Source organism: Notechis scutatus, chromosome 4 (assembly GCF_049901735.1).
Source record: "Notechis scutatus isolate UNSWTSFEM ecotype Mainland chromosome 4, rNotScu1.2, whole genome shotgun sequence".
NCBI lineage: Eukaryota > Metazoa > Chordata > Lepidosauria > Squamata > Elapidae > Notechis > Notechis scutatus.
In genome coordinates, this window is record NC_142012.1 from 66,982,109 (window position 1) to 67,004,001 (window position 21,893).

At 36.4% G+C, this 21,893-nt stretch overlaps 1 protein-coding gene across 6 annotated transcripts in view; it reads left to right on the forward strand.

Annotated features, from left to right (window-relative positions):
- FSTL5 (follistatin like 5) overlaps window positions 1-21,893 on the forward strand; it is a 389,133-nt gene that overhangs the window by 283,822 nt on the left and 83,418 nt on the right. For all 6 annotated transcript variants that reach the window (XM_087963650.1, XM_026675826.2, XM_087963651.1 and 3 more), the window contains one exon: window positions 12,336-12,456. In XM_087963650.1, coding sequence (XP_087819776.1) covers window positions 12,336-12,456 — 121 coding nt within the window. The remainder of the gene's footprint in view (window positions 1-12,335; window positions 12,457-21,893) is intronic.

Genomic DNA, 21,893 nt, shown 5'->3' on the forward strand with positions numbered 1-21,893 from the left:
AATTACACCCACAGCATTCCTCTGCTCCACTAATTTTGTCAAAGATTTGTTTGGCATGATCTGTTTTTGACAAAACCATGTTGGCTTTTGGTTATTTCTTTGTTTGCCTCTAGATGTTTGCTAATTCGTTGCTTGATTATCTTTTCCAGAATCTTCCCAAAAATTGAGGTCAGTCTGATAGGTCTGTAGCTTCCTGGATCTATTTTTTTCTCTCTTGAAAATGGGAACTAAATCCGTTCTTTTCCAGTCGTCTGGCAGTTTTCTGTATCCAGACCTTTGAAACATATAGTTCAGTCATTCTGAGATCACGTCTGCCATTTTCCTTCAGAACCTTGGGGTATAATCCATCTTGTCCTGATATTTCTGTGGCACTCTAAAAAACACATATAAACATATAAACATATATCTCCCTGTTTAATTCCAGCAGCAACAAAAGTTGTACTGAAAAGGGAATAATTGAATTATGGGATGGCAGAAAGATAATATCTCTCTCCTGTTCTCTCTGACTCTCATTCTCACTAAACTTATATTTTGTTTAAAAGAATTTCTGACACTGTCGGCAATTATAGAACTATTTTTGTCTTTTTCTTGAACAAAGCAAAAGCCGCTCACTGTTTCTGTGCATTTATGTAGGTAAGTTTCTATGTAATTTTGTGTTATTTTGATGCCTATTCTATTTGCTTTAAGTCCAGGAAAGACACAATCAGTTTTTCTTGTTCCCAGAATTGTTATCCAAATTATTCTTAGAAAACTATTGGTATTTATTTATATTATCTCTGGATCTATATAATCTTTCTCCAAGGATTCTGAAATATCTATTTAATTTGTTTTGGGACAAGGTAGAACTCTTTGAGATCCCACAGATTAATGACCATGGTTCAGGCAGAAGTACTTTGACACCAATATCTCAAATCACCCTTTGAAAAATAACCAATATCACTATAAAATAATGGTTCTAAATTCCATCCCAGCCTCATACTCCACTAGCATAACAAAAGCAGAGGTATTATCAAAGCTGTGAAAAGATTCTGCAAAAGTAATAGGAATATACTCTCCCTGGCAAATCCTACCAGAGATTATCACTGTAACCCTTAACCAAGCCTAAAGCCATATGTAAATGGAACTAAATAATCAGCATTATTCTCAGAGTGCTAGATCTGAAATGTTATCTGATGCTCTAAAATCTAACTTGATATAATGGAGTTCATGGATAAATTTTAAGCATCATGTCCACTGCTTTTAGTCATGATATAGTTTATCTTGACATAAAAAAAAGATACTACAAGTTATATTCATAGATTCAGCCACAGTCATTTTTGTAAGCCAAGAAATTTAAGGGGATAGTACACACAGATCTCATTTTTACAGTGACCTTGTTCACATTTGCAGTTTTTATCCTTTATAATTGGATAAGCAATAGACTTAAGTCAGTTGGATCCTTTCAAATTATGGTACCCAAGACAGCATGGATATCAGATATCCCGAAGAAATATATTCATCTTTGATGAACTATCTCTAATGTCTCATTTCAATAAAAGACACTTTGAGAAGCCTGCTTGCTTTGCTATTTAATTCTGAATATATTCAAATACAGACCACCAAGTAGCTGTTATAACAAGAATACACAGTTTGCTTAGCACAGCAATAATCTGAAATGAGATATAGAATGAAAAGTATTCTTAGAAAACTTTTAATGTACTTTCAAAGATTCAAAGACAGTTTATGTAAGATTCTACAACAGGGCACAACAAATGTTTCCAAGCCACCATACAATCTTTAGCTATCGATAGAGGTCACTCATACAAATGTTTTACCCACCATTAACAGTCAGGAAAAATGCATGAACTGGTTATCTATATGAAGTCAGTCTTAATTTGCAAACTTTGATAGGATTGTGGTTTCAGTAGACATGATATTTGGTATACTTTTCAGGTGAATGGTATTTAACATTTTTCTAAACTAATCTAATCACTGATCTGCCTCTACTGTTAGGAAAACATTTTCTAGTTGCTTTAAACATTATTGATGAACATCTTTCACTCAACTCATTTCTCTTTCTTCAATCCAAGTTCCCCAGCATATGTAAATTCTATCAGCTTCCTGTTTGTTCTTAAGTGTCATTTTTGCACTGAATTAAAATCCATCTAAATACCACAGTACCCATTCTTTATTCCTGCATTTTGAGTAGGCTTCTTTCAAAGGCAGAATTTTTATTTCAATGACAGCATGCCATACGTATTCAAATACTCCCTGTTAAGTAACCTCTTGTGTTCAAGTAAAAGGATTTTCCTTATTATTAATTACTCAAGATCTTAGTAGAGATAGTTATTTACTGCACTTTATTTTTCATATGATATAAAGTTAACATTTCATAATTTTGAGATTTTTATACTAATTTCTTTATATTATGGAACTTTTAGATAGAAACATATAGCACACGTGCCTTTTCAAATATTTTGTTATGAAAGGTCCTTTGATTTCTTGTTTCTAATATGTTACAAAAGACTTCTGAAGAGGCTTTCTTCTTGCTTTTACTCTATAATGAAATTTGCATTTCACATGAATGGAGACTGCTTCAAATCACCTTGTTTCTGTTACATTTATTATCTTTATCTGTTGAGTAATATGTAGTAGTTTATGACAGGTATAATATGTCTGCATGTTTTAATGAATATGTATGACAAATTTTCATGTGATACTTCATATCCTCACTTCCCTGATTTTTGATGCACGCACTGGCAATATTATCCTTCTTGTTATTTAACTTATACTATTTTCTTAAAAATATATGCACTTTAAATGTTGCGCAGTCCACCATATCATTAATTGAATTTGCTTCAAAATGCTTTTTTTCAGAACTTCTTATTCTTGGCATTTTGTTCTTCTGTAGGACAATATAATATTTTATTCTATATCTTCAATTATCTCCTACAGATATAACAGTCTTGCATTTTTAATGGTTAACACAAATTCATCATGGTGTAAGATTTTGTTGACTGGATACTGCTTAATGAGACATCAGTATCAATTGCAGAAAAAATGCTGTACAATAGGCATGACTTGTTGACTTTATATCTATTTTGCTTAGTGATACTTTGTTGATATTTCATAATTTTTCTATTACTTATTTATTTATATTTCATATTTCTTAACCGTGCATTTCCCTCTTCCTTATGCAAAAAGGAATGCAAAAACCACATAGATCATTGGGCAGTTAAGGTTCCTTTATGTTCTTAAAATATATCTAAGAAAAATGGACTCTGATTTCCACACCAATGAGCAAAGTTAGGTATTTTCTTTAAGTTGAAAATATTTTTTAGGAATTAGGAACAGGTTTGTTAAAGCATTAGGGTTGGCCCTTAAGAAAGTGAAAAACCGTCCTAAGTTGTCCATTTTACATTATGACAGGATTCATGCCCAATAAGAATGCATCCCTAATATTCACTGAGGAAATTAATTAAAGTTAAAGAAAACCACATAATATCATGATGAGAATAAACTTTCATGCATATGTTTATTTTTGCAAGCCAGATCTGTCAAACTATTTAACACATTGAATACTTTTTCTATGAATTTCAAATTTCAAATTTGTTCTTACTTGACATACATACTAAGTGTTCTTTTTGGGTTTTTTATGTCTTTAATCAGCCCTTTTTAAAGTTCTTCTTGTCAAACTATTTTCTTTATTAACTCTACCAACAGAACATGGATGATGACCAAACTTATATTTGTTTACAAGTTTGTTTACAAGAAAATAATTTTCACCAAGTTTTACAAGTATTTAAGTATTTCATCCTAGGGTGATTTATGTGTGGGTCAGCATATCAATGTACTGTATTTTTGATTGACTGTTGGGGCAGAAAGCCAAATTCACATAGCATTTATGTACTTAGTCAGACAAATTATATAAAAAGTGAGTTTTTGAAAGCATCTTTCTTAATAATAATTATTAATAATTATTTCACTTTATCAAAGGGAAATGAGTTATATAAACTATTAGAAAGCATTGCTATTAGGAATATAATTAATTACAAGTAATTGAAATGGGAGATTAGTAAATGATATAGAATAGAATGAAATGTCTGCATTTTCTTCTACAAAGTAAGGCTTAGACAGCTTGTGTTTTTTTGTCTGTATTTCAGTAACTCAAATATATATTGCATTAAATATTTATATTCTTCTATATTGATAATTTTAAATTTAGATATTGTGAAATTCAGGGAGCAAAGGTAAAAATGTTGAGGTAATATAGACAAAGCATTCTAATATGATCCTTTCTGTTCATTTAAATCAGGGGTGTATCAGGGTTCCAGCGATTGACCTAATTAAATCATGAGCTTCGAGCCAAGCTTCAAAAGAATCCAAAAGTTTTATTAGGAGCAACATGTCAGCATTGACCCATATGAAGCCAACATGATTTTCGGTCACCTGTGACCCTGTTTCCCCCCTCCCCCCCAGGTATATCATAAATAAGCTTCTCGAACGGAGCACATTCATGGGCTACATTCTCTAATGAAGGATTTTTGCGGGCAGAAGATCTGATAGCCTAGCTACAATCTTTGTAAGATAAGCGTGGAATGTACTTCTGGTTTTAATTTCTGTACTGCTCCTTCAGGTTTTCTCTCCCCTTGCTTATGGCAACTTGAAAACAAGCATAGGAATGCTTTACGAGTTGACAGGGTGTCAAACTCTATTTTATTGAGGGTTGCATCAGTGTTGTGTTTGATTTCAGAGGGCTAAAGGCGTGGCCAGGGTAGATGTAACCAGCTCAATGTCACTCATGTCAGGGGCACCTGTGGTGGCCCAAGTGCTCTGCCAAGGGCTTGTGAGCTCCCTTTTCAACTGTGACAGCCTCCCGCAACCCTCTGCCAGTGAAAAAGGAACTCGGGAGGGCCGTGGGCCAGCCCTTCTCTGTTTCCAGGGCAGCCCCATGTGCCAAATGTAAGCATCCCATGGGCCCAATCTGGCTTGCAGGCCTTGAGTTTGACACCCCTGATTTAAACCCAGTGCAAGGTCTACTCTCTTCCAGGCAGTATTTTTGTTTGTAAAAAAAACTTGAATCATTTGCTCTGACTATATTTTCCATTCTGTTCTATAGTAAAAAAATGTTGTATTGTTTTTAGAGATATTTTTTTCTTCCAGGCTTGTTTATGTGTATGTGCCAATATTGTTATAATCTAGCCTACATCTTGCCATTTCCTGGCATTCTGCAATTCAGGTCTTCTTAGTTTTATATCTAAGCAATTAGAGTATTAATAGTTATAATCACAGTGACCTTCAATATGAACCTGGATGTCATGTTTCTCATGTATAAGTTGCTCAGTATAAGTTGCTAAGAGACATGAGCAGATTGATCCAATTATATACTTTGTCCTGCTTATAAGTTCACATAGGCATTTAACTGTATACTGTGGGAACAATTTAGAGAAAATGTGTTTTTTATTTTAGAGCTGTGGTGAATTTATTTTTGAAGCATTGTCACATCTGTTTTTCTGAAAGCCATTTCAAGATAGCCAACTAAATCAATAATATTAAAAAAAAACCAATAAGCTTATTAAAACATTAGTTAATGTAATAAACATAAATCTATAACATAGCTCTAATAGGTTAATGTTTTGTGCACCAATTACAACAAAAATATTGACACCTAACCAAATGTAAGTGTCACTAAGTATGGTGTCAGCGAACTGTGATCCCAGACATGAAAACACTGAGAGAAGTTACCTGTATGCAACTTTTGGTTAGTCCTTGGTGAGGTAGAGCAGGGCTCTCCAACCTTGGCAATTTTAAGCCTGGCAGTTTCAACTCCCAGCATTCCCTAGCCAGCTTTGACATTTATAGCTAGGGAATTCTGGGAGTTGAAGTCCACCAGGCTTAAAGTTGCCAAGGTTGGAGACCCCTGAGCTAGAGATCCCTATTGAAGTGGAATGACATTTATGACAGGGATCCTTGGCTGACTGCTGGACAGTCACTCCTCATGAATAGACTTCAGACAGGAGATTTTGCAGTTGGCTTATGAGTTAAGAGGCAGGGAGTTAAGAGGTATCCATGTCACACTAGAAAGAATGAAAAGAAAATAAAGATTACAATCAAAAGAGGAGAATATTTAAACTGGACTTGTTAACCAAGATGGAACAAAACATTGTAACAGTGGTAATTTTAAAGGGTATTTTTGAACAATGTACTAGCAAAAGTTACAAGAACGATATGGGAAAAGATGATATACTATATCTTGTGTAGAAAGCTGAATGTCCTGCAAAAGGGATCTGAAGAATGGAAGACCCTACTGAGTTACGCACATACCAGTGGTGGGATTCAATTTTTTTTTACTACCTGTCCTGTGGGCGTGGCTTGGTGGGCGTGGCAGGGGAAGGATACTGTAAAATCTCCAGTCAGAGGTGGCATTTGCCGGTTCTCCGAACTACTCAAAATTTCCACTACCGGTTCTCCAGAACTGGTCAGAACCTGCTGAATACCACACCTCTGGCACACACCTTTTCCTGACAGTGCTTAAGGAGCATTGTAGAATTTATCTGTGCAAAATCCTTCCAGTCCATCTTCATCTTTGGAAGCAGAAAAGTACCCTCATGAGTGGTATTCTACCTGTGGTGTTTGTTATGGTAACTATTCTAACTAAACAACCCAGTAGGTTGTTTCTTAAAATGTCCTATTTGGGTATAAATCAGATTTGTTTGTGGATGAAGGATTTGCTGACAGATAGGCCACAGTTAGTAAGGATCTCAGCATTCTTCTACTCTGATACTAAGAACAGACGCCCCCCCAGGATTGTGTGCTAAGCCCCTTCCTTTATTCTTCATACACACATGACTGCACCCCATTGTGTAACACCAATGCAATTATTAAATTTGTGGATGACACAACAGTGGTGGGGCTCATAAACAAGAACAATGAGTCTGCTTATAGAAAGGAAGTACAAGGGCTGACACTGTGGTGTAAAGAAAATAATCTTACACTTAACACCCAAAAAACTAAAGAATGTATAATTGACTTCAGGAGGAAGAGAAATGTACATTTACCATTGTACATAAATGGTGAGGAAGTGGAGAGGGTTGTTAGTTTTAAATTTCTGGGCACTTATATCTCGGAGGACCTCTCATGGACTATGAATGCTAACATCCTTGTAAAGAAGACACAGAAGAGGCTGTACTTCCTGAGAAAGCTCAGGAAGATAAATCTATCTCAGTATCTACTTTTGTCCTACTACCGCAGTACCATTGAGAGTGTCCTGACATACGGCATTCTTGCATGGTAGGGGAGAAGCTCTGTAGCAGACAGAAAAGCTCTACAGAGAATGATTAAAACTGCCCAGAATATCATTGGGCTCCAGCTACCAGCCCTTGATGACATCTTCACATCTCGTTGTTTGAGGAAGTTGCACAACATTCTCAGAGACTCTTCCCATCCTGCTTACAATCTTTATGAACTGTTGCCTTCTGGCTGAAGATACAGAACAATTAAACATCAAACCACATGTTTTCTGAATAGTTTTTATCCCAGAACTATAATTGCACTTAACAATGAACTTAAGGACCACCATCAGTGAGCTGTTGGACAGTATTATTTGTCTGTTGTGTGGATGTTTGTGTGTTTTCAGGAGGCAGGAAATTTTGGCAGGTGGGAAGGTGTTTGGGGATTGTCGTGTGTGTGTGCATGTTGAGTCTGGCCTCTGGTTGTTATGTGAATTTTGTTGTATGTATACTATATACGTACAATGACAATAAAGAATTCAAAAATATTCTTAAAGCTCCCATTGTGCTGCTTTTAGGCATGTTTATGATTTGCTATTGATTGTTTTATTGAATGGTTTGGGCAACTGTGGACAAAATAGCATCAGTTCTACATAGAAATAGTATAGAAAAATACTTAGACTTCATTGCTGGGCAGTTGAGCTAATTCCTGAAAAATCCATAACAAAATAAAATGCCAGAAAATGCATTTTCTTGTTTATGTTCTTTTCATGCATCTGTCAGTTCTATTGTTATCTCTCAATGGAGAACAAATCCACATTTGAAGGTATCTTATCTCATAGCTGTCATTCGCATCTGGAGAAGTACTGCTCCTGGGAGCAATCAGTAACAAATCTGAATTCACATTGTTCAATTCAGAGAGAAAGACAGGGGGGAGAGAGAGGGAGGGGGAGAGAGAGAGAGAGAGAGAGAGAGAGAGAGAGAGAGAGAGAGAGAGAGAGAGAGAGAGAGAGAGAGAGAAAGAAAGAAAGAAAGAAAGAAAGAAAGAAAGAAAGAAAGAAAGAAAGAAAGAAAGAAAGAAAGAAAGAAAGAAAGAAAGAAAGAACAGAATTCCTAATTTTTTGCCTGACCTTTAATACCACCAAACAACATCTGCTCATCCTGGGTCGTTGAGAAGTAGTCAATCACTGGATAAAAATGCCAAATTCAATCTAAACATCTGGATTTCAGTTTTTTATGGAGATAATGACAGAATCTTGGGTAATGTAAGACTTTTTATCCCTAAGAGGTGCTTAGGGATAAGGAAGATGCACCTTAAAAAATAAACCTCTTTTTGGAACTGAATACAAAACTGTAGACAGCCCTAATTATTTCCAGTTGCTCTGCAACTTTCCTTTCTCACTTGAGTATAAGATTGTATCTAAGGTCCAGATGTTTTAAATTAAATAGATTATATAGATCCATTTCAGCCAAGTTTCAATCCTGGGTCTGAGACTGACACAGCTCCGTTGCTCTATCCAGAAGCTACAGTATAATTTAGGGGTATATCCAGTGATTCTGCTGCCCTTTCAGAAATACTTAATATAATATACCTCGATATCATTTTGGATTATTTTGTAGAAATGGATTTCAAGTAGGACAGTTTTATTTAGGCTGATGTTCTCTTTTTCTGATGAAATGAAATATAATTTAGTTAGGGTTCAAGTTGGAATATTTTACAAAATCTCTAGAAAGTTGAGTAGTTTACAAACATAACAGCAAGAACACTGTTTTATATTTGCAAGATTGAAGATATTATGGTGTTTCCATAAGAGCTATATTGACTACGAGTTGGCTTCTCTGTATAATTCAGTCGTAGTGTGAAGTTCCCCTAAGCTCCAAAACTCCCAAGTCCAAGGAACTTCCTATAAAGGACCTTTTTCCTTATATCTAAAAGGTAATCCCTTTGCTATTTTGCCAACCACACGAAGTATATTTGATTATAGCAAAGTAATATCCTCTCAGTGCTGCATCTGAACTTTGGAATTTCAGGAAGTTAGATTGACAACCTCTCTGGTAAAGTTTAATTATCAAAAAAAAAATTTTTTCTGTAATATTTATTCCACTGGCTGACAAATCTCTTCTTCCTGCATTGAAAAAGTGGGGTAGAAACTGTTATAATCAATAGTCTTTTAGTCTTAGACCTATAAAACATGTATTTGCATTCACAACTGAATTATCTGTATTTTTTACATCACAGGAAAATGAAGAAGAGATACCGTGTTTCTCATATAATAAGGCCGGGTCTTGTTTTTTTTTGAGCCTCGAAAAAATGGCTAGGCCGTCTTTTCGGGGGTGACTTAATTCCCCCCCTTGCATCGGGCGGCAACGGCTTGGATGTTGACCTCGGCATTGGTGGGGCACTTCATATTGGGGTCAACGCAGGCAGCACCATATCCGGGTGTGCAACAAAAGTACTTCCTAACGGCAAGCCCCCCCCACCATTCCCCCCATTTCGCATGTTTTAATATAGGCCTTAATTTGGGGGGGAGGGGCTTAATTTCATTTCATGCCTATAAAACATGCTGGGACTTCCTATTGGGGGAGGCCGTATTGTTGGAGAAACAGGGTAGATAGCATCTCTCTACATATCCCCATTAAATCAGTGATCTACTTTTCTAATATACTTAACTTCTTTTTGGCTTTGATTAGCTACTTTGGAACTTCCTTTTGTTCAGCACCTTCTGTTGACTTCTCTGAGGGAATATATGTAGAATATATCCATACATATATATATGCACCACACACAGTATATATAATACTAATTTAGCTGAAAGAAGATTCATTTACAATATTACATGCTCATAAACAGTGGTGGGATTTAAATAATTTAACAACCAAAATAATTCTCTGCCCTAATGAGTGGGTGGGCATGGCTGCGTGGGCATGTGACTGGGTGGGCATGGCCAACTTGATTGGTCCTTAGGAAATTTCTCCTTAGTCCAACTCACAATAAAATAGCACTGTTCAGTGGTAGGATTCAACCGCTGTAGCAACCAGTTTGGTAGGCATGCACTTTGTGTGCCAAATGGGTGCTGCGCCTACGCAATACTTTTCAAAATAGAAGAAAAACTTAGCTTTTACTGCAGCCCTACTTAGGGGCTGCCACACAGATCAGCTGGGCTTCAAACAAAGGAAATATAGCAGGGGTGGGTGGGTGGGGCCAAATGATCGCCAGAACTACTGGTTCACCCGAATCGGTCCACACCTGCTGGATCCCACCCCTGGCACTGTTTCAATGTCTAGAATAGAATAGAATAACAGAGTTGGAAAAGACTTTGGAGGTCTTCTAGTCCAGCCCCCTGTTTAGGCAGGAAACCCTACACCACTTCAGACAAATAGTTATCTAATCTCTTCTTAAAAACTTCCAGTGTTGGAGCATTTACTTCTGGAGGCAAGTTGTCCCACTGATTAATTGTTATGTCAGGAAATTTGAGGGACTCCTACAAAAATGAGGCAGTCAATCTATTTTCCAAAGCACCAAAATGCACAACAAGAAACAATGGATGGAAACTTACAAAAGAGGATGAAGCAACCTAGGATTAAGGAGAAATTTTCTAAGGGTGAGACCAATCAACCAATGGAATAGCTTGTCTTCAAAAGTTGTGGGTGCTCCATCACTAGAGGCTTTCAAAAAGAGTGAGAAAAGTATACCCTAAAAGGACAGTGCCAGGAACCACTAAAACAATGCACAAAACTTAAAACAGTCAATCCCCATTTTTTTAAAAAGTCAACCCCAAAGCAAAGACATTAGCTGAGAGGGAAACTAAGAGCAGCTCCTCATGCTAATTGAAAGCCTGGGCATGCTGCCAAAAGCCATTAACCCTTCCAACTTTATTATTCTATGTTCTCTATGTTCTAAATAGGGTGCTTCACAGCAGAAGCAATACAGCTGGCTGGACCACACATGCATTAAATTTATGGCCTGTATGATCAAGCTGCATCATTGTCCCCTCCTGTATCTTTTCCCCCAGGAAGAAACAAGAAGAAGCCAAAACTGCAGCAGCTATAAAAGGTCTTGGGGAACTCCAGAGAGTATCAGCTGATCACAGAAGTGTTACTTAATACTCTTTATAATGAAAATGTTTGTAATCTTGTCCTTCTTCCTGAAAGAAAGCGATTAATCCCATCCCTAGATGGGCTGATTGATGGATTTCCCTGCCCTAATCCTGTCAATTTCTGTTGTTTATTGACTTCCATTCCAGCAACTGTTAAGTGGTTCTTGGTTATCTGCCTGGAGCTATTTACTGAAGGCAGGGGGTGAGATTCTACTCGTTCAGACTGGTTTAGGTGTTGTTCCAGTGATCATTTGGCCCCGCCCACCCATCCACCCCTGCCCTTTTCCTGTGCTTTATTTCCTTGTTTTTGAGCACAGCTGATTCACATGGCAGAGCGGTTTGCCATGCATCAGCTGTTGTACTCACCGGGGCTGCAGCAGAAGGTAAATATTACAGCTAAAAATTGTCTTTTCTAAATGCTGTGTGTGTGCGCACGCCAAGTGTATGCTCACCAAACCAGTTGTTACACCAGTTGAATCGCACCCTGACTGAAGGGAGGGAGAGAGAGAAAAAAACCCATATTACACTTCATTTTTAGTCAATTGTCTGAACTGCGTAAGCAATTAACTAACAGTTTTCATGAACCGGTGAGAACCGGCTGAATCCCACCAGTGCTCAAAAACATCTAAACCATTGAATGGAAATATTAAATTGGGTTTCCAGAAGCTTTCAACTATTATTTTGTTTTCTATGAACAGTAATTTCTATTGTTAATACCATTTTATGTGGTCTGAACTCTTAAGAAACAAACATCGTAGTCTGATTGACACCATGAAAATTGACTGCATTTTGCCAGATGGCAATCTGAATATCAAAGACAGTGCAAGATTGTCATCTGGCAAAATGCCGTCAATATCTACAGAATCAAATTTGTATAGCTTGAATGTTTTAAAGATCTTAAAAATTAAAGGTGATTTAAATCTGGGATAAGAGACTATAACTTGTACACTTTATTTCTTTTTTAGAGAAATTCGGTATAGATAGGATAATGTTCTGAGGGTCATTTTGATCACCTCTTCTTTTTCTTCAGGATTTTGGAGATGATGGGTCCCTATACATTACTAAGATTACTACAACTCACATGGGAAATTATAGCTGCTATGCAGATGGCTATGATCAAATCTATCAGACTCATATTCTTCAAGTGAATGGTAAGAAAAATACTTTTCTATTAAATTGAGTGGTAAATAGAATGAATTTTAAATTTAAAACGAAAGGCTGAATTTCTTAATTGCAATGTAAAAAGGGAGATATGGATAGTAAGCTTCCATTAATTATTTCTATTAAAATTTGCAATAAAATAGGATTTAATTAGTACACGTAGCATTTTGAAAACAATGAAAAAAAAATGAAAGAAGAATTTATTTACAAGGTACATACTGTATTTATTTACACAGTAAGCAATATTTTTTCTTGGTAAAAAAAATCTGTAGGAGTATAGGCATTTATGAACAATAGCGTCCTTGGATAATCACTTAACCATCTGATTGCCTAGTCCATGAACAATCTGTTTATGGCTCTGATGAGTTTTTAATAATAGTACATGCTTTATACATTAAACATATCTTGTATTTTAAAAAAATGACACTTATGGTGAGCAAGGCTAGCCATTGTAATTTAAAAGTTTTGGGTGTCTTCTTCTATGTTAAGACCAATGTTTAGATTAGAACAGCAATCCTCAACCTTTTGGGCACCAGGGACCAGTTCTGTGGAGAAGGTTTTTCCATGGATCGGAGGGAGTATGGTTTCCTGTGTTGCCTCCATCCGTTGGATGGGGCTTCGCTTGTTTGCATAGCGTGATCGCTGGCATGCCGTGACCCAGTGCCAATCCACAGAGAGGGGTTGGGGACTCCTGGATTAGAATATAAAAATCTTTCCCAGAAGATAAAGTTATCTAATTTACATAATAGTTTCCTAGACAAAACAATCAGAATCATTGTAATTTCTTATGAAGACAGGAAGCAATCAAGTGTCATTAAATCCTAAGGAATGCTTCCTTCTACTTAGATCATCGTTTATCTTCTTGCACGCTGCCCAAATTATTGTTGATGGAAAAAGTATGACAAATAATACAGAGGTAACCAGGTTGTAATTTATAGCATTATTATTCATGAATGGGTTTAGTATGTTTCTAAAACAATTTGCATATTGAAGATTTTTTTAAAAGATTTATGTATGGAGTTAAAATGGAAGCTAAGGGGAAGATAAATGCATTTTTCAGATAAAGGAAATTAAAAGACAGACAAGTAAGACCCATGGAAATTATTAATGTAATGGCATTTGTATAACCGAAGAATCAGTAGAACATTGAAGAGTGAATAAGGTTAAGTTGATCTTTAATATCTAATATGCTATTGGTTGTAAGCACTCTGTGTGTGTGTGTGTGTGTGTGTGTGTGTGTGTGTGTGAGAGAGAGAGAGAGAGAGAGAGAGAGAGAGAGAGAGAGAGAGAGAGAGAGAGAAAATCAGGAACTATTTTATGCTTTTAAATATTAATTTTATTTTTCTGTTTGGATTTTCCATCTGCACTGTAACTTTATATTCTCTTATACCTCAGTGTCCTTTTGTGATGAGTCAAAATATTGAATTAAATATTAACTTTTCAGCAAGTGAACCATGATAACATACATGAGAGATAAAAAGTGCCAATTTAATGCCATTAAATATTAATGTTAAATCTGATAAACAACAAAAACAGCAGAAACGTGGAATTTACCCAGACCTGTCCTCTAGCTTCCATATACTTGGAGGTTAATGGTAATGATGAGAGATAATGCAAAGGTAAGCTGTAAAGGGATTTTCTCATTGATTTCTTCTCACTACAGGCTTTGCTTATCACTTCATCATATTGACATACAAGAGAAAAGGAGTATTGAATCAAAGTGGCTCACTGCATCAAAAACATTGATGAACAGTATTTCTTATATTCCAGTACTAAAATAGAATTAATCCAGCCAGCCAGTTTATAGCCTCCAAGCAATATTATCCTTAACTTGTAATGAAAAGATCCTTCATAATTACTGTTCTCAAAAAGAGAACCATAATTAGGGAGATGGATCCTTGCCTCCCATCCTTCTTTTCTGAAACGCAAATGAAGGTTTACTTTTTGCCTTACTTGGCATACTGTCAGACTCTAAATATAGTTTTCTATATTTACTGATAGACCGTCAGTGAGCTGCAGTAACAATAAATCACAGAGAATGAATGTAATTATCACCTTCATTCTTCAAATGTTATACATTTATACAAACTAACTCTCTGCTGCATTCATGATGAGTGGAAATAAGCACATTTTCTGCATGGGATAAATGACATAAAGCTAGAAAGATAATAGGCTGTCCCTGAAACTTAGTGGGTGGTTGATTATCATGGATTACACTGTATGCTACCCAATACAGAATAGAAAGGAATAAGCGATACTCTTAAACTGGATACTTAACTACCAAAAAATCATTCCATATAGTGTTTTGTTTTGTTTTGCACCTGTATCACACTATTGTTTAAGTTCAATTTCTGATTCCTCTGTTTTGTTTTGTATGTCCCACTTTCTGCCATACTATATTCCCGTTCTTTATTTTTCTTAGCAAATTTTCTTTCTAAAATTTAAATTTCCCCTACTGAAATTTACCTCGTAGGCCTTATTCATCATTCCAGTTTGTCAAGATCCTCTTGATTCTTTTTGTTGTTCTCCCCCACATCTTCTTATCATCTATTAATTCTGTAATCCTAACTTATAACACCCAAATCCAAGTTATTGATGAATATATTGAACAATATCTTAGAAATGAACCTTACATACTTTTCCATCCAGATAACCTGAACAGATGTATGCTTGTTGGATTAGATTGTTCAACAAATCCACTATCCACTATCATGACAGAATAGCCCACTTGTTTGAAGATGCAAACAATTCCCAGTCCCTGGTATCAGTCCTCTCTTCCATAATTTTCAAACTTCACAGATATAGTTTTCAAAATGCTATCTGCAGGCTCTGTCTAATTTCTTAAATAATTGATTTAATCCTGGTTACTTAAAGTTGTTCATAATAAGCATGTTTATCTATCTCATTGTTTAATTTTTGTTGCCAATCCATCCATGATTTTTCCCTATTTCCTTGGAACATATTTTGCCTTCAGGAAGGCGACTGAAACAAAAATGCTAAGAAAATTTTCTTTTTCTTCCTAACATGTTAACATCCTACTATTTTTTCCAATAGCAGGTCTCTCTCTACCATTCTTCCTTTTTTTCCTAACATAGCCAAGGTAGCCTTTTCAATTCATTTTAGCTTTCAATGCCAGCCTAAATCCCACCAGTTTTAGACTTTCAGACCATTTTGTCAGTGGTTTACTCGCCAAGCTGGTTTCAGTTTAGTTTCTGAACATTATGTTATTAGACTAGGTACTTCCTGGTACATTTCCCTGGTGAGAATGCTACCTTCCATTTCCTATACATGACTCTTTCAGGTCAGGCAAGCATGGTCTATATAACCATAATGATTTCCAAAACAGCATCTGATGTTTTCTTCCTCATTGGATTTTTGTACAATTAATACTATTATTATTATTATTATTATTATTATTATTATTATTATTATTATTATTATTATTATTATTATTATTATTATTATTCTCTTTAGCACATTCTTTGGCTCAGTATTTGTAAACAACAATGGATCAAGCCCAGTAATTCCTAGTTGAACCACAGACAACTACAATGATCTAATACATATCGATTTTACAGAAGACATTGTTGAAAAAGCACTGCTCAATCTAAAACCATCCTTATCTATTGGATCAGACAGAATATGTGCCTACTTCTTAAAAAAGCTATCCACTGCCATAGCCGAACCTCTAAGCATAATCTTTGAAAAATCTTTCAGGACCAGCTCCTTGCCAAGACTATGGTCACAAGCCACGGTCATCCCCATCTTCAAAAGAGGAGACCGAGGTGAAAATTACAGACCAATCTCTTTATGCTGAGTCACCTGTAAAGTCATGGAATCAATTATTAACCAATCCATTATCCTCCACTTAGAGACAAACAGCCTACTCTCTAATAAACAATTTGGTTTCAGAAAAAAAAACTATCCTGTAATCTGCAACTCTTACGCTGCAAAAATATATGGACTACACAATTCAATCAGGGCAAAACAATAGACGTAATCTACATAGACTTCTGTAAAGCCTTTGATTCAGTGGTACATGACAAAGTACTCCTAAAACTAAAATCTTATGGTATCTCTGGACACCTACATAACTGGATAGAAGCATTCCTGTCAAACAGACAACAAATGGTCAAAATTGGGAGCGTCCCCCAGGGCAGTGTTTTAGGACCAACTCTCTTCATACTCTACATAAATGACCTCTGTGATCATATTAAGAGTGACTGTGTTCTCTTCACTGATGATGTAAAGCTATTCAACACCACAGAAAATACTACTACCCTCCTTGACGATGTATCAGAATGGTCAATCAAATGGCAACCTCACCTCTCAACAAATAAATGCTCTGTCTTACATATTGGCAGAAAAAAATCAGAAAATAAAACACCAGCTGAATAGTCAAGACCTTGTTGATGATCCAAACTTTGCCAAGGAATACTCATCTCTAATGATCTAAGTGCTAGAGCCCACTGTAACTACATAGCCAAAAAGGCATTAAGAGTTGTTAACCTAATCCTACGTAGCTTTTTCTCTGGTAATATCACACTACTAACCAGAGCATACAAAACATTTGCTAGACCAATACTTGAATACAGCTCATCAGTCTGGATTACGTATCTAATATTAACACAGTTGAGAAAGTCCAGAAATATTTCACAAGAAGAGTTTTCCACTCCTCTACTCGTTGCAGAATACTTTATGCCACCAGACTTGAAGTTCTAGACCTAGAAAACCTAGAACTATGCTGCCTTCGGTCTGATCTAAGTATAGTATATAAAATTATATATTGCAATGTCCTACCTGTCAATGAATACTTCAGCTTCAATCATAACAATACAAGAGCACACAAGAGATACAAACCCAAGGTTAACCGCACCAAACTTGACTCAGAAAATACGACTTCAGAAACAGAGTGGTCAATGTTTGGAATACTCTACCTGACTCTGTGGTTTCTTCCCCAAACCCCAAAAACTTTAAACTTAGACTGTCTCCTATTGACCTCACCCCTTTCTTAAGAGCCTGTAGGGGGCGTGCATAAGCGTACCAATCATGCCTACCGTCCCTGTCCTATTGTTTTTTATTTTTCTTATAAGTATCTATCTCATGTATTCAAAACTATATTTATTCTTATACCTGTATCTTGTAAGTGATTGACAAATCAAATAAAATAAATACTAAATATTATTTTATTTTTTGTGATGTTCCCAACCTTCCCCCAACCCTTTGAACAGAGGCTTTCCATAAGTCTGAAACTTCTCTTAGCATTTTGAAATTGGATGACTTGAAATTTAGAGGGCATGTACAATTATCATCCAATATCTCATTCTGTCATCATATTATGAAGTACAAGATAAGACAATCATTTCCACAAGGCACTCACTGCATTTGGCTCTTCAACTGTCGGTTCCCGATTAGTTAGAATCAGATCTAGGAGAACCAATTCATTTGTCTCTTTTCCAGCCTTCTGTAAAATGAAATGTTTAGCAAAACCACTGAGATCCTGCAGTCTTCGGCAATTCATTTGCCAACAGAGGTGCCATTATTTGAAATCTTACAAAAGTCGTATAACCCAGTAATTAGAAAAGACATTATCCAGATTTCCCCCCCAGATTTGGTAGACTATAATAAATTGGTGCAATGATAAAGCTGAAAACCAGGAAAATTACCCTTCTGCTCAACGTGCAATAGTCAACAATTTTGATTCCTTTGGAATAATTATTCAAATATATTTATAGAAATCAAGCCACAATTAACTTTCCTCTCCGGAGATAGAAATATGGACTTATAGAAAATAAATGATACTTATTCAAGTTAACTGAATAACTTTTCCAATGAACTGAATAACCCAATACATAAAACACTACACTATTATCAACACTATATCACCATATTCTAACTATGTTTGGTATAGAAAAATAAAATTATGAAGCTGGGAGGGACCACAAAAAAACATATTCTCAAACCCTCTTCAATATACAGGAAAACAGTTTAAATCATTTTTGAGAGGTAGATGTATAGCTTGCTCTTAAAGTCTTCCAAAGACAGATAATTCACTCATTCTATGGCTAGAATATTCTATTGCATAATGCTCACCAATCAAACATATGTTACCATATGGTAACAACTTAGACTTAGCCATTGTTTAATCTGAATTTATTCAGACAAAACTTTATATACTGGCCTACACTGAAAGTGTCACAGTAGTTTAAAATGAATTATCAATAAAACCATTAAATAATTAAAAAACATTTTAATAAGTAAGAAAGAGCCCATGTCCAATATCCATACTAAATGTTCCTCTAAACAGAATGCCTTTATTACATTATAAAAGTTAAGTAAGTATTCTCATACCTAAGGTAGTAAATTGTCCCATGATATATTGTCCTTTGATTAATAAATATTATATTAAATATTTTTGAAACCTTTTATTGATTTATCAAATTCAAAAAAGTAAGGAAAAACTAGGAAGGGAGGAAGAAAAATTTGGTGTAAATAGAGAAAGGGAAAGAGAAAGGAACTGACTTCTGATTCTCTAGCACTGTATAAGATAACTGCGTTATAGACACAACTTTTTACTTTTACACAACGGTATACACAAGCCATTTCTATGACAATAAACCTATCTAATTACCAAAAACAAAATCTTTTTTTTTTCATTGCAAGCACAAAATCCAGAAATCAATTTCAAAATAGGAGCAAGGTTAGATATATTCCCTTCTTTGGATAAAAGAATCAATTTTACCAACTCTGCTTCTCTGCTTCTCTTTGCTGTGGGGAATAATCTATGCTTCTGTTAACTCATTAATCTTTATTGTAAATCATATTAAGAAATTAAGAAAGTTCTCAGCCTTATTTATTTTCATGAAAAAAATATCCCAGAGTTGTTCTGAGACGTTGTAGATCAGGGGTGTCAGACTCAATTTTATTGAGGGCCGCATCAGTGTTGTGTTTGATCTTGGTGGGCGTGGACATGGTAGGCGTGACACAGGACTTGTGACAGGGGGCCACCTGTGGTGGCCAAGTGCTAATGAAGGACTTCCCTGAAACCCTCCTCACTCTCATTATACAAGTAATCCTCAAGTTACTAATGTAATAGAGACTGCCAATTACATTCATAACCCCAGGATTCGTTTGACTGAATCACGTTAAATGAGCATGATCACTCCCTGCTTTCCCCAAAGCATTTGTTAATTGAATGTGCAGATCATTAAATGCACATGAGCTACCTCAGACTAGGAAGAGCATGTGGGGCCTAGTGCTGGAGCAGGTCATCCAAGGCCTACCCCAATCCACTGAGATACCCCTGGGGTCCCACAATTACTTCTTCCCCGCATCCTGCCCCACCAGGTCTCCACAGGCTGGGTCTGCTTTGCTAGCATCCAGGATTACACTTACTCCTCTTCATCCCATTTCCCAAGGATTACTTACTTTTTGAAGATCTCCAGAGCTCCAGAAGAGACTGACCCACTGGCAGAGAAACCAAAGTGTTTTATTCAGATGATTGCAAAGATATAAGAATGTGAACTCTAAGGCAAATATTTTCACCAGCTTCTGTGTAAAAGACTTCAGCTTGGCACAATGTGGCCAGCAGGCCTCTGGTAGTAGAAAAGATCTCCTAATTCAGAGAACTTCAGGGATTGAGAGAGCAGCAGCAGCCAATAAGCTTATCAGGATGACCCGCAAGCCCCTTGTTGATTGGCTGCTGCTTGCCACGCCCCAGTCCCTGAAGCTACTCATTCAAACTAGCCAGTTAGCAGCAAGCATGTGGATGCTCATTGCCTGCCAGACTGGGCCCAAACTAAGCCCTCATGGCAGAAAAACCAATCTTTTATTCAGATAGGGGAAAGCTGTTTTCCTTACATCTCACATCGTTACAGCTTCACAGGCTTCTGAATAAAAGACTTTGGCTTCTCTGCTACATGGGTCAACCTCTTCTGGAGCTCTTCGAAAAGTAAATACAGTAAAGCCATGGAAAATGGGATGGGGAGCTGGATACAGCCCATGGAGGCTCCATTTTGGCCCATAACAGGCCAGTGGAAGCCTCCAGAGGCTCTATTTTGGCCCTTGGCCTGTTTTGGCCAGCAGAGTGATGCAGGAGGCCCTCCAGGCCAAAAAAGGAGCACAGGGGGCCCACTAGCAGAGGCACTTCAGCTAGTCCTTTGCTATTTTCAGGCCAACCCCATGGGCCAGGTCTAAGCGCCTTGAGTTTGACACCCCCTGGATGCTCATAGAGTAAAATTTGCTTCTCTAACTATTATATCTTTTTTTGTCAAAGAATTCTCGACTTTGTTAGTATTTGAAGAAAAGATCCCAAACTTGCCCTTTTGAATGTGAATTTACTTGGCACTCTTGCTTTAGTTGTACTGGGAGGGTTATATTCAAACCATCATCATAATAAAAGCTGGTGTCCGATTTATATTCCAAAGGTAAAGCTAGGTTATTTGCATTGTCCAGCATTTGTAGAGTTGATACAGTGGATTGTGTCAGCTAATTGTGTCAGTTGTTCTTTTTTAATATCCTCTGTATAATCAGACCCTAACTTATTAATGGTAAAAAATATTTTCTGTATTGATTTTTTAAAAATGTCCTTAATGACAGACTCCAGTTCAGAGTTAAACATCTTCATATCTCCCTCTAGTGGTCAAAGAATGTTATTTATTTATTTTTCCCTTTTTCTAGCCAATCAGAGTTCATGAAAATCGGAAAATTTCAACCACAAGCACAAAACAATAAAAGGCTACAGATTATTTTAAAAATTATAAATTAAGACCACAGCTTTTACGTTTATATTTCAAAAGAAAAAATACTCCTCGCTTCCTTGTTTTGTCTGTCTCCAGCAGCCCTCTTCCTTAAAAAAGGAGTGAAAAGGTGTAATAGATAACAGATAATCAGAGTTGGAAGGGACCTTGTAGGTCATCTAGTCCAAACCTCCACCCAAGCGAGAGACCTTACACCATTTCTGACAGATGACTCATCTCTAATGATCTAAGTGCTAGAGCCCACTGTAACTATATAGCCAAAAAGGCATTAAGAGTTGTTAACCTAATCCTACATAGCTTTTTCTCTGGTAATATCACACTACTAACTAGAGCATACAAAACATTTGCTAGACCAATACTCGAATACAGCTCATCAGTCTGGAACCCACATTACGTATCTAGCACAGTTGAGAAAGTCCAGAAATATTTCACAAGAAGAGTTCTCCACTCCTCTACTCGTTGTAGAATACCTTATGCCACCAGACTTGAAATTCTAGAACTAGAAAACCTTGAATTACGCCGTCTTCGGTCTGATCTAAGTATGGTATATAAAATCATACATTGCAATGTCCTACCTGTCAATGAATACTTCAGCTTCAACCATAACAACACAAGAGCACACAAGAGATACAAACTCAAGGTTAACCACACCAAACTTGATTGCAAGA